Source organism: Cricetulus griseus, chromosome 5 (genome assembly GCF_003668045.3).
Source record: "Cricetulus griseus strain 17A/GY chromosome 5, alternate assembly CriGri-PICRH-1.0, whole genome shotgun sequence".
In the NCBI taxonomy this organism is placed as follows: domain Eukaryota; kingdom Metazoa; phylum Chordata; class Mammalia; order Rodentia; family Cricetidae; genus Cricetulus; species Cricetulus griseus.
The window spans coordinates 89,427,176-89,440,671 of record NC_048598.1 but is presented as its reverse complement, the minus strand read 5'-3'; the positions used below and the strand labels follow the sequence as shown (position 1 = coordinate 89,440,671).

General features: G+C 47.6%; 1 protein-coding gene across 1 annotated transcript in view; it reads left to right on the top strand.

The window, feature by feature from the left end:
* The first annotated feature begins 10,434 nt into the window (after positions 1 to 10,434).
* The window catches only part of Kcnk12 (potassium two pore domain channel subfamily K member 12), a 47,581-nt gene continuing 44,519 nt past the window's right edge, over positions 10,435 to 13,496 (top strand). The window contains exon 1 of the mRNA XM_027417994.2: positions 10,435 to 11,436. Coding sequence (XP_027273795.1) covers positions 11,046 to 11,436 — 391 coding nt within the window. The 5' untranslated portion in view covers positions 10,435 to 11,045. The remainder of the gene's footprint in view (positions 11,437 to 13,496) is intronic.

Sequence of the window (13,496 nt, the reverse complement as noted above, 5' to 3'; positions counted from 1 at the left end):
ATCCTATCTAAAAATAAATAAGTAAATAAAAAATAAAATGAAAGCTTCCTGGCTAAAAACAACTGCCCAGTCACCCTTAAAAATGTCTGTCTGATATTCTCAGATTTCCAGCTCATCCAGACTCTAGTGTCAGCTGCAACGACAGAGGGCCTCTCTCTCCATGTCTTCTCTCTCTGCTTTTGTTCTCAGCTTCTGACTGCTCATCTCTCCCACTCAAAGGAATATGGAATGGTCAATGTTGTTAGGGGTGGGCAGAGCCCAAGCAAGTCCACCTAGAGGAGAACATGGGGTACAAGGTCTGAGAGAGAAGAGGAAAGGCGGGGTGAGGAGAGGGAGAGCTTGAAGTGTATGAAGAAGGTACCAACTAGATCCAAAATATCTCTGGCCTGTTTAAACAGGAGTTTTGAACATCCAGATACAGAGTTAGTAAAAGAGGTTGTGCAACTGTGGGCCCAATGCATAAAGACCAGTTTTCTGCTGTAAAAGAAGCCAACAGGTTCTCATAATTTTGTTCCTCTGTTATGCCCACATTCCAGGAAGCCCAACCGAGAAAGAAGAAAGGGTGAAAAGGCAAGACATTTCTGGAATCCCCCATAACATTTTGCTAGAATTTAAAAGTACACTGTCATCTAGGGGCTGAGGGCATAGTTCTGTGTCAGAGCCCATGCTTGCCATGTGCAAGGCCCTGCATCCAATCTGTAACAAGAAGGAAAAGTAAGGCCACAGCTAAGTATGAGGGAGGGAGGCTGAAATATAGGATTTTCTTCTTCCTTCCTTCCTTCCTTCCTTCCTTCCTTCCTTCCTTCCTTCCTCCTTTCCTTCCTTCCTTCCTTCCTTCCTCCTTTCCTTCCTTCCTTCCTTCCTCCCTCCCTCCCTCCCTCCCTCCCTCCCTCCTTCCCTCTTTCTTTCTTTCTTTCTTTCTTTCTTTCTTTCTTTCTTTTTCTTTCTTGAGACAGGGTCTCACTAGGTAGCCCTGGGTGGCCTGGAAATCTCTATGTAATCCCAGTTGACCTCAAACTCACAGAGATCCATCTGCCTCTATCTTCTGAGTGCTGGATTAAAACATGCACCACCACTACACCCAGAAAAGAAAATGAAGTTTTACTGATTTTTAGTTAATTGTTTGTGTGTGCATGCATGTGAATGTGGTTGTTTGCAGACAGAGGTCAGAGGTCACATTTGGGAGTAAGTTCTCTGCACTGTAGGATTTGGAGATCAAACTAAAGTTATCAGGTATGTGTAGCAATGGCTTTTTATGAGCTGAGCCATCTCACTGGGCCCCCAAATAGGGCATTTTAATTGGGCCCATTGACACTCAAATAAAATGGTCAACTTTTTGCTGAGAAAGCATGAGTCTAGCAATTAGCAGTCTGATTAAGCCGGACTGGCCTGGAACTCACAGAGATCCACTTGCCTCTGTCTCCTGAGTGCTGGGATTAAAGGCATGTGCCACCATGCCTGACTACTCTTTTGTATTTAAAATCCTATCCACAGGTCAGGACATGAGGCATGCATTGATTTTTGGACTTGACAGTTCTTTTAAGACTATATGGATGGGGAATGAAGCTCAGTTGTTTGGCACCTCCCTAGCATGTCCTCAGTGCTTTATACATATGTGTTATCCCCAGCCAGGCTTTGAGGAGAGCAGAACTTGTTACAAGCATGCAAACAGTCATGGTTCACTGCTCTGTATACACTACCTAGTACACTGCTTCATATCCAGTGAGTTCTCAATAAATGTCTGTTTCTCGGTTATTTAAAATAACCAGGAAGAGGCTAGTGGTAGAGTTCTCGACTAGCATGAACAACTCCCTGGATTTCATCAAACATACACACACACAGACACACACACAGACACACACACACACACACACACACACACACACACACACACACACACACACACACACACACACACAGACACATACATACACGCACACATACAAGCACACACACAGACACAGGCTCATACATGAAGACACAGACACACACACAGACACAGAGAGAGAGAGAGAGAGAGAGAGAGAGAGAGAGAGAGAGAGAGAGAGAGAGGGAGAGGGAGAGAGAGAGAGAGAGAGAGAGAAACACATCCACATACACAGACAGACACACACAGAGACACACATATACAGACACAGAGAGACACACACACATATACCCAGAGAGACACACCCTAAAAAAAGAAACTTATCAAGAAATCACTGAACAATTAAGAATTCCTTAAGTTGATTTTTGTTCTTAAGACACTGAGTCTCTTTATCCAACTATATGCAATTCACAAGAGGGTCATTTAATATCCAAAGATACAAACTGGAAGTAAAAGAATGGAAAATATGTTCCTTGGGGGTCTGAGATATAGTACAGAAGTAGAGTACTTGCCTTGCATATGTGGAGTTTTGGGTTCAATCCCAATACAGGGGTGGGGTGGACTTTGAGACATGGGATGTGGCCCATGTAACTCAATGTAGAGTGTGTACTTAGCATGTGCACAGCACTGGGTTTGATCCCTAATACTGGAGGAATAAAAAGATATTCTTTCTTAAGGTGTGTGTGTGTGTGTGTGTGTGTGTGTGTGTGTATGCACCTGTGTGCATCTGTGTTTGCATGTGTGTATGCGCCCACACGTGCTCGCACACATGTGTTTGTGTGTGTGTGTGTGTGTGTGTGTGTGTGTGTGTGTGAGCATGTGTGACAAACATTTGTGAGTTGCGTGGTGTGGGTGCTGGAACTGAACTCTGCTCCTCTGAAAGAGCAGCAAGCACTTTTAACCACAGAACCATCTTTCCACGCCCCCAAAAGACATCCTTTAAAAACAGTAACTAAAAGAAAGCTGGGTGGCCATGCTATTTTTAGACAAACTAGACTTTAAAAAAAAAAGAGAGAAAAGAAAAAATAGAGAGAAAGGAAGATTGCATATTAATAAAACAGTAAATTCAACAAGAAACTCTAACTCTCCTAAACATATAGACAATAAATAGCAGAGCCCCAAAATTTATGACAATGAACACTGGCAAATTTAGAAGGAGAATTATATAGCTTTACAGTGATAGCTGGAGACTTCAATATCCCATATCCAATAGTCAATAGGACTTCTAGATTGGTGGACTGATAAAGCAACAGAGGCACCTTCTGCATGAGTTTATTCAGTCTAAGAACCCTCTCTTTTAAGTGGCAACTGTAAAGAAAAACAGCTTTGGTGCAAGAGCAAGACATCCTCAGTGCTATTGTGGTTGCCTGTAACCTTTCAACCTCTGTGACATTCCTTATCTATTGCTGATCACGTGACCCTTCCCATGAAGATACACACTGGGTATCAAGGATGTCCTCTTCTCGGGCCATAAGTTCAGGCTCAACCTTGTCTTCAAATGCCAAATGGCTCCAGGGAGTTAGAATTAGGGTACATCCATCACCAGTATGTCCCATGCCATTCACTCACTTAGACCTGTGGTGGCATATTGCCTTGCAAGTGAACTTGTAGTGGTGGCCACACCCTTTTAGCGTGGTTTCAGGTGCTGATGTTACCCCTTATATAGTAGAGATGGGGCTGGCTCACTCTCTTGGGTTTTGGAGAGCAGAGACTGCATCTCCTGGAGCAGGAAGACCGAGGAGGTTATTTACTCTTATTTGTATAAGTCCTTCCCTAATAAATACCCATTTATCATTTATCTTGGGTCTGGTGAACTCATTTAAACACCTTCATAGACCTTTAATGTGAGCCCTAGGCTTCAGCCAGCTTTCTCTTTCCTCAGACATCTCAGGGGGCTGTCAAACATCTCCTAGCTCAGTCTGCCCACCCCCATACTCCTCTCTTTAAATATCTCCCTGGCCTCACCTTAGATCAGTTAATTGTCTCTACCACCCCAAAAAGTGACATTGGCTTACTTCTCCACCATTCTGTGGCATTGGCATGAAGAAACATTGGCCAAATAGCTGAAGAAAATACAACCCTAATTTCAAGAGAATGTAGGGAAGACAGTGGCTGCCTTTAAACATCCAAGAAGGAAACAAAAGCAGCCTTTCATAGGACAAAGACAACCAACTTCCTCCAGTTTTTTTTTTAAATAACCCTTATTATTTAAAAAACCTTCCAAATAAAACATGACACACCCAAATTAACCATATCCAAAGTCTACAGAGCTTAATGAATTTATATACAGTTAAAATTGGCATCAGAAACAGAAGCTGTGAAGCTTCACATGAAATTTTACACTTTCAGTACTGAATATATTTTATGCACATATCCACCACCAAATAAAAAAAATCCATGACAGAATTAGAACTAGAAAAACAATTATCTTTATATCCTTTTATAACTTGTATCCATTAACCAAGCCCACCCTTCCACTTACATTTCACACCAATTCTTCCAAAATTGTTCCACAAAATAGAAAGTGAAGAAATTCATTCTATGAAGCCAGCATCATCTTTAGAGCAAAACCAAGTAAAGACAAATAAAAACAGCTACAGAACAAATTTTTTGATGACCATAGATGCAAAAAAATTTTAACAAAATACAAAGCAAACTCAGGAACACTTTAAGGAAAGCTTACATTTTTGACCAAGTAGGCTTTGTCCCAGAAAGTCAAGATTGGTTCAATAATCACAAATCAATGAATATAGCACACCATATAAACAAAATCAAAGACAGAAATAATGTCATTATTCCAATTGACACTGAAAAGGCATTTGACAGAGTTCAACGTGCCTTTGTGAGGAAAGTTCCAGAGATCTTAGGAGTGGGTGGAACATACCTCAAGATAATAAAGGTTCTGCTCAACAACCTGTAGTCAACATTGTATTAAATGGAGACAACCTGAGAGCATTTCCTAAGATCAAGAATGAGGTAAAGTACCCACTCTCCTTTTTCTTATTCAGTATAATGCTCAAAATCTTAGCTAGAGCAATTAGACAAGAGAAAGACATAAAGGGGGCAATAGGAAGAGAAATCAAACTAGCCTTGTTGCCAGATAACATGATTCTTTACTTAAAAGGCCCCATATATATATATGCTCACAGTTTACTCTTTGACAAATAAATTGGAAATAATATTCCATCCAAGTTAATTACCCCAAAATTGAGTATTTAGGAATATATCTAACCAAAGAGGCAAAAGGTCTCTACAAAGAAAGATACTGAAAAAGAAAAGCACAGAAGGTGCTAAAAGATGGGGAAATGTTCCATGTTCCTGGACAGGCAGAATGAATATTTTGAAAATATTTATGCTACCAAAATTAATATATGTAATTAATGTAATAGTTATCAAATTACCAGGTCATATTTTACAGGTCTAGAAAAAAATCAAGGTATATAGAACCAGAAAAGACCACAAATAGTCAAAGCAATCCTAAGGAGTGAGAACAATGCTGGAGTTAACAACACCAGACTTCAAACTATACTATGGAGCTATAGTGATGAAGAGAGTGAACTCCAGTATCAACAGATGGCATATGAAAACAGAGAGTGTCTGTAAAGCATGGGCAATGGCCCCCAGAATGGGAGAAAGTGTTTCTCAGCTGCACCTCAGATAGGGGGTTGATATCCAGAACTTGTAAAGAACTGCAGATAATCGTGTTTGAGCAGTTCTGAGAAGATCAATAAGGTCTGGAGGTACCCAGCACATTTTAAATCTGATACTTGGAATGGAAATTCTAACAAAAATTTTGACAACACTGATTAATTTTTAAAAGAAAGCATTTTTTTCTGGAACAAATTCCTTTGTTCAAACTGAATTTTAAGATCATTTTCCTCTTTACCACAGCTAAACTGGCTCAGATTTTCCACCCTCATGTTTTTGAGAGAGAGAGGAGTCATGAGTAGCCTAAGCTGGCTGCAAACTGACTGTGTATTTTGAACATCTGATCCCCTTGCCTCTGTTGGGATTACAGACATGTGCCATCACAGGGTTGTATGTGGATTGAAACCAGAAGGCAAGCACTCAACCAACTGAGCAACACCAGCCCCCTCTATGCTACTTACTTTAGTTTTTAATAAATTATTTTTCATCGGGCATGGGAGTACACATCTTTATTCTAGCACCCAGGAGACAGAGGCAGGTAGATCTTTGTGAGTTGTAGACCAGCCTGTTCTATATAGTAAAAGAAGGAGGGAAGGGGGGAAGGAGGAGGGGAGGGAGAAAGGGAGAAAAGGAGGGAGAGAGGAAGGAAGGAAAGAAAGGAGGGAGGGAGAGAGGGAGGGAGGGAGGAAGGAAGGAAGGACGGACGGAAGGAAGGAAGGACGGAAGGAAGGAAGGAAGGAAGGAAGGAAGGAAGGAAGGAAGGAAGGGAGAAATTATTTTCCTTGGGTGGGGAGTGTTTTTATTTGTTTGTGACATATTCTCACTATGCAGCCAACCTGGTCTGAAACTCATAACCATCCTGCTTAACCTTGCGCAGTGCTGTAATTACGAAAAGGAGTCACCATGGTTGGCTCTACTTCTATTTTTTAAATAGAAACTTGTCAACCCAATTACACTTGTGCTTCTTAAACAGCTTTATTGAGCTTTAGTTCAATAGTATACAATCCCAGGATTTACATTACACACCTGGATGCTTTTTAGTCTCTTGACAGAATCATACAGTCATCAACACAATCAACCTTATATTTTCACTGCCCTCATACACTCATCCATTGTCATTTGCATCCAACCCATCTTAGGGTTTCTATTGCTGTGAAGAGACACCAGGACCACGGCAACTCTTATAAAGGAAAACATTTAACTGGGGCTGGCTTACAGTTTCAGAGGTTCAGTTCATTATCATCATAGTGGGAATTATGGTGGCACACAGGCCGACATGGTGGGCACTGGAGAAGGAGCTGAAAGTTCTACATACAGATCATCAGGGGGCAGAAAGACAACACCACATTGGGCCTGTCTTGAGCATCTGAGACCTTAAAGACAGCTCCCAGTGACACACTCCCTCCAAGAACACCACACCTACTCCAACAAGGCCACGCCCTAGAGCCTATGGGGGCCATTTTCTTCAAACCACCACAATCCTTAGTCCCAAAGTAACCACTGAGCTTCTTCTGTCTTTGTGAATTTACTCATTATGGACATTTCATAGACCTGGAATTCATGTTGTGTGGTCTTTTGTGCTACTTTTTTCCTTATACATACAAATATTTTATTATTATTATATGTTATTGCCAATATCAGTACTCCACTTATTGCTGAACATTCTGTTATACAGGCATACTATGTTTTATTTTCTCACATACTAGCTGACCTAACAGTTCCCACTTGTTACTGCTATGACTGTCAGGTATTTCCATATGTAGTGTATTCCATATGTAGTGTATTGGGATTAGAACATCCCAATTCTGTGTATCTTGGCTGTTTTCTATGCATGGAGACACCAGTTGAGTTTAAATCTGACTTTAGCCGGCTTTCCTGGCTAACGTTCCAGCACTGTGTTTCTCTTTATAGAAGATGGAAAGGGAGGAAGGAGAGAGGAAGGAAGAGAGGCTGTGTCTGCTGATTTGTCCTGTCTGATGTTCCTGAGAGCATGGCAGATACAAGAAGGTTGTGGTTGAAATGCCAGCATCAGAGCAATTGGATCAAAATTTTCTACAAAGGAAAGGTCTTGTAAGAAAAAGAAAATTTGGATTGGCAAGATGACTTGGTGGGTAATGAAGGGTACCAGGTACCAAACTTGATGACTTAAGTTCACTCTTCAGAGCCAACATGGTAGGAGAGAGCCAACTTCCAAACGTTGTCTTCTGACCTCACACATATGCAGTAGTGTGTACTTGCACATGTCTGTGCACACATAATCACATCAAACCCAAAATTTTAAAAGAAAAGAAAATCTAAGCTGATTCCATATTTGAAAAGCTGAAGGAGAGGGGCCCACAACATAAGCAGTGGCCTAGGGAACCCGTTGGAAGCAGATTGCTTATAGAGTAAGAGGTAGCAAGCAGGTAAAGCTAGGAAGACATCCCCAACCCACATCACCAGCTCTGGGAACCACATAATTAAAGATGCCAAACCACAAACCCAAAGGCTTACACGTCAATTTTGTATAGTGTTAGGAAGCCATTGGAGAGTGTGGTTTAGAGGCATCAGCAAAAAATGACTGGACCAAATGGGTAGGATGACAGCAGTGCTAGCGGTTAGGATGGACCTGTGTGGGGAAATTTTGCCAGGGCAAACCCTATCCTTAGGGTTGTTGTGACAATTCTGGACTGAGGTAAAGGCATTGGGGATAGCCAGCTGGCACAGTCGGTGGCTTAGATATTGATTTAGTGGGCAAAAGCCACATTCATCATGGGGCTGCTTCCCTAAGGGGCCCACATCTATGAGCAGGGAACTCATCATTTCTCTATTACATAAATAGATTTCCCACTCCGTGTTGAAATCAATGCCAAGAGTTTTCTGCTAATCAAGCTAGAATCACAGGTTGGAGGACATGGTTGGCTCTCTGCCAGCTAGGCAAGGAGCTGGACCCAGAGGCACGGGACACGGCAGTCAACACCATCCCTGATCTGGGAGTCTGGGCAAAGCCGGGAGAGGCCTGGCAGTGCAGTTCAGCTGCATCTGGAATCTCCATAGACATCTCCTGAAACCACAACTCTTTCGGAGCTGACCAGCCAAGTGGAGCTCAGTCCCAGGGGTCCCTGGCTAGGCCATTGTTACTGTCCACAGGGGCTGACTGGCAGAACACTCAGGTGGGGTGACTCCTGCAGGAAGCTGAGGGGAGGCAAAGGCTTGGGAAGGGAACAGTTGACAGTAACAGTAGTTTGCAGTGGTGATGGTTAGGGATTGGATAAAGCTACCACTGTACTTCACAGTGAATTAGAGCGCTCAGGACTCTGGGTTTACCCCCTTAAACAACAACTAGCCTACCAAGTCTGGAGGCCGCAGTGGAGTGGGTTTCTTGCCCTCTGTGCACACCAAGAGCAGCCCGGTCCCCTCTACCCATGCACTGGAGCAGCCCCTCTAAGATGCAAGTCTCCACTACATCTGGTTAGTCATAATCTGCATTCCCAAACGGCATTCCACACCTCTCCAGCCTGCAGTGCCAGCCTGTGCCTCCAAACTAGGGTAGGATGATCCCAGCTTCATACTCTGTGAAATGTTCAGTGAGTGATCCACAATAAGAACCGCCATGCTGCAAGCACAGCTCTGAGTAGATGGTGGCATTTTCCTGCGCTGTGGGCTAGCGAGCCTGGCCCTGGGCTGGGGGCGGGAGGGAGGCAGCTCTGCATTTTGCCAGAATTCTCTCAACCATCCAGAGTGTCTAAAAAGTCACCATCAGTATTTTTCTTCCCTGTGATCTATAACGTAACATTATCAGGATCCTCTTCGGGGCCAATAAAAGAGGGAAGGTAACAAAAAGGCAGAGGAGGCTGGTTACCTGGATTATCTGTCTATATCGAGGGTGTTCCTCACTGTACAACTTTATGACCCTAGCCAAACTGTATTCTGCCGGGCAGAGAAGGACTGGCAGCTGCAAGCATTACCCACTCACTCTCTTTCCCCTCTGATGTAGGGTGGAGGAGACTTCCCTAGGGTGTTCCAAAGCACACCGTCTCTCCTAGCCAGCTTCTACTCTCTTCACCCTCCATCGCACCCGGGGTGTATCCAGGCTCTCGTTCCTCAGGAGGGTGAGCTGGAGTAGCAGAGAAGCCCCAGCAGTGCCAGGCCTATGATCCTCCTGCTCTAGTGGCCCCAAGTCCCCCACCTGCGCGTGACTCCTCCTCCCGGCTCTATTCCGCAACGTCCGCACCCTGGCGACACGCTGTTTCGGCCACCGCACCTGCGGCAGGGTGGAGTAGGGGACAACCCGGAGGTAGAAGGGAAAACAGGTAGGGTCTGGGGAGCAGCGCGGTGCCGGGTGAGCAACCTCGCCCGGTGGCGGCCCCCGCAGCCTAAGGCCTCCCACCGGGTCTGCGGCACCGATGCGCTGTCCGCGGTGCTGACGCCGGCCGGCCGCTCGGTCGGGAGGGGGAGCAGACGCCCTGGTTCCCGCCGCGCCCGGAGCCTGTCCTCGGTTCCCAGGCCGTGTCTTTCCCCCGTGACGACTCCGCCGGAGTCCTGGCGCTGCGGTTAGTTCCAGGAACAAAAGAGAGAGCAAAGGGAACTTAAACTTCAGGCCGGAGCCCGAGAATCGGAAGTCGGGTTTGGCTCCGGATGGATGGCCCGCGCCCCAGCCTCTGAGACCTCAAAGCACCAAGTTGAGCAAAGTTTCCCAGTGGCTTGAGAAGGGAAGAGATTCCGGAGCCCAAGCGCAGGGAAGGAAGGACGCGGTTGTCTAGCGCGCTGACAGCCAGCACCGCAGTGGGACACCTGCTCCGGTGGGACGCGCTGGCGCGGCCAGAACGACCCGGAGGCGTCGCGGCAGCCCAACTCTCCACCCCTTCCTCTCTTCCTTACTCACCCCTCCCTAACACCCCGCCCCGTGCTCCGGTGACTCCGCCTTTCCGTGCCGGGTAGCTCTTCGGCGGTAGCAGGGAAGGGAAAGGACCGCTTCCCCGGAGGACTCGGCTCGGCTCTGAGGCTCCCAAGCGGGCTCAATCCCAGCGGTGGAACAGGATCGCCCGCTCAGCCTGCGCCTAGGCGCCACCGAGCCCCAGCAGCTTCATGAGACGCCCCAGGGGACTCTCTGTGTGCCCTGACATCGGGTTCTGATCCTAGGCATCCGGACTCCACCGCTCAGCCGGTCCGCAACCCCACGGCCTGTCCGGAGAGGAGTATGCGGCCCGGGGCCCCGTGGACTCCGACCACCGGGCGGCGCTGGCCTAGCTTCGGAGTCCGGAGCCCGAGGGCAGCAAGTGACGAGCCGCGGGAGGCGGTAAGGCTTCGGGGAGCGGAGACAAGCGCTCCAGTCCCGGTGCCCGCTGGGCCGCACGACCGGTGTGTGGCCTGAACGCCCGGCAGGAGGCGGAGGCTCCGTGCCGTCCCGGTTCCGGGGAGGCTGCAGAGGGGCTCCGCGGCGGCCCCAGACAGACCTCTGGCCACCATCCTCACGCTCCTGCTCCTGTGGCGGGGATGTCACGGTCCCGGCTCCGAGCGCCGCCCCAGCCCCGGGGTTGAGCTGCGGACCATGTCCTCCCGCAGCCCCCGGCCCCCGCCCCGCCGCTGCCGCCGCCGCCTGCCGCGCCCCTCCTGCTGCTGCTGCTGCTGTCGCCGCTCGCACCTCAACGAGGACACCGGGCGCTTCGTGCTGCTGGCCGCGCTCATCGGCCTCTACCTGGTGGCGGGTGCCACCGTCTTCTCCGCGCTCGAGAGCCCGGGCGAGGCGGAGGCGCGGGCGCGCTGGGGCGCCACGCTGCGCAACTTCAGCGCGGCGCACGGCGTGGCGGAGCCGGAGCTGCGCGCCTTCCTCCGGCACTACGAGGCCGCGCTGGCCGCCGGGGTCCGAGCCGACGCCCTGCGACCTCGCTGGGACTTCCCCGGAGCCTTCTACTTCGTGGGCACCGTGGTGTCGACCATAGGTGAGCGGCGCGCCCCGCGCGTCTTTCCTCTGCGCGCCTGTCACTCGCTGCCCTCTCCATCGATCTCAGGCTGGGCCCTCTTCTGACACCCTTTGCTTACTTTGGGCTCGCTCTCCGTCCCCTCGTCCTCCTACTTTTCTTTCCTTCATTCGGAGGAGCGAGAGGGGGCCTGAAGGGACCATCTCTAGCTCTTAGCTATCAGCTGTCATTAGTGTGTCAGCCAGGCGCCGAACACTTTGAGCGCTCCATGCCCAGGCTCTGCTCCCTGGTTTTGTCCTCCGTAAGGGGGTTTGTGAGAGCATGTGTCAAGGGCTGTTATTTCCCACCCGACTCGGGCCTTACTACCCTCAGCAGGTGATTATAAAAGCCATTCCCAGCGTTTTAATTTCCTCCTTGCATTCTCCTCTCCTGTCCACACTGCCCCACCCCCTCAAAGTCAAGTCCGTTATCCACAAGCCAGCCCTTCCGCTTAACTGTTTGACTCCACTCGCCTTGGTTGTACCCTTCCCACACCCCTGACTTTTCCAAGTTCTTGACCTCTTGTCTTTGCCCCCACCTCACCCCAATCAATAGTGGTGCCTAAGGACAGCCAGGGGATAGTAGCCTTCACATTATACTTTCGGTATAAACAGCTCAAGTTTTCTTAATCTTGGGGAAAACGTGCAGATTCTTGAGGCCCAACCCTTCTTTTCAGCTAGATTGAAGTCCCCTGAAGAGACAGTCTCCAGCCACCACTGTGTTCACCCACTCCCACCTACTCCTTTTCCCAGGCGGTTGGCATCATGTAATAAAACAGCCACCTCCCCCATTTATTTAGCTCTACCTAGTGCAGAAGAACAGACTTTGACAAGACTTGGTTGTCTCTAACCCACTCCTTCTCAGGGTAGGAGAGGCGCTTGCTGGTCACACTAGTCCCCCGAAGACATCTTTGGCTGGTGCAATTTGGGAGGAAGGAGCTGTACTTTCAGGGCAAAGAAGGGAGGAACTTTATAAACACCTCCTGGTGCCCGTTCAGAGTTCGGGGCACGGACTACCTGCCTACTGCTGCCTGGAGGCCGGGAGACAGGTAGCAGGTTTGTTCCGGATATGCTCAGAGGGAGATGTCTCTCTGCATTTCTCTGTGTGTGTATGTATAGTCTGTGGAAGCGCTTCCTTGCCTCCAATCATTTTTCTCCCATGTCATGCTTGATCTGATTATTTTAAATAGAGTCTAAAGTCTACACAAATTAGATAAAAATACCCTTTAAAAATATATCATGTTGTTATGGTGATTGAAGATAGAAAATGACCCCCCTCAAAAATCCCCTTTTAAGAGCTGCATCGAGTTGCTATAGCAACTAGAGGTTTTTTTTTTTTTAAGTGCTTTAAAAGTAGTAAGGGTGCTTAATCTTGGAGGATGACATCATGTGTTCATAGTTCATTGTTGACATGGACTCTTCTTGTAAACAGTCCCTGGGGCTTCTTATACCTAGAGGTACACCTGTGAATATATTTTGTCACATTATCTTTCGCTAGCTTCTTAATGGAACTGCAGGAGAAGCAGAAGCTGTTGTTAGTGTCCTCTTCACCAATGGGCTGTGGATCCATCCAAAGAGCCTATTCCTGTGACCTGTGTTCACTGTGTGTCTCTCATGAGTGTCACTGTCCTTTAGAGGCAGCAGTGACTCTGAATCCAGGCTTTGGCTCCATGCACAAGATCAAATCAGCTCGCTTGGAAATTGTGCCGTGCCTCAATCTTTTATCTGCCGTCAGGATTGGCTGTTCTTTAGTCAAGTGGGAAGGAACCGTGTTCTCCCTTTTAGATGTAGACAGGCAGTGTGCACAGGCCACACCAAAGCTTATGGCTGTGTTATGAATGACCTAGCAAGTTGCTTCCAAAATCTGCAGGGGCACATTAGTACCAGCCTGAGGATGGCTCAGGATTGAACTGGCCCTCTGTGGGGATACCGACACTGCTGTGTGTGCTAGCCTGCTGCAACATGTAGGGATAGTGGTGTAAATCGGTCCTCTTATGTCACCAAGTAAGTTCTGCTGAGTCCCCAACCAGCATGATTAGCCTT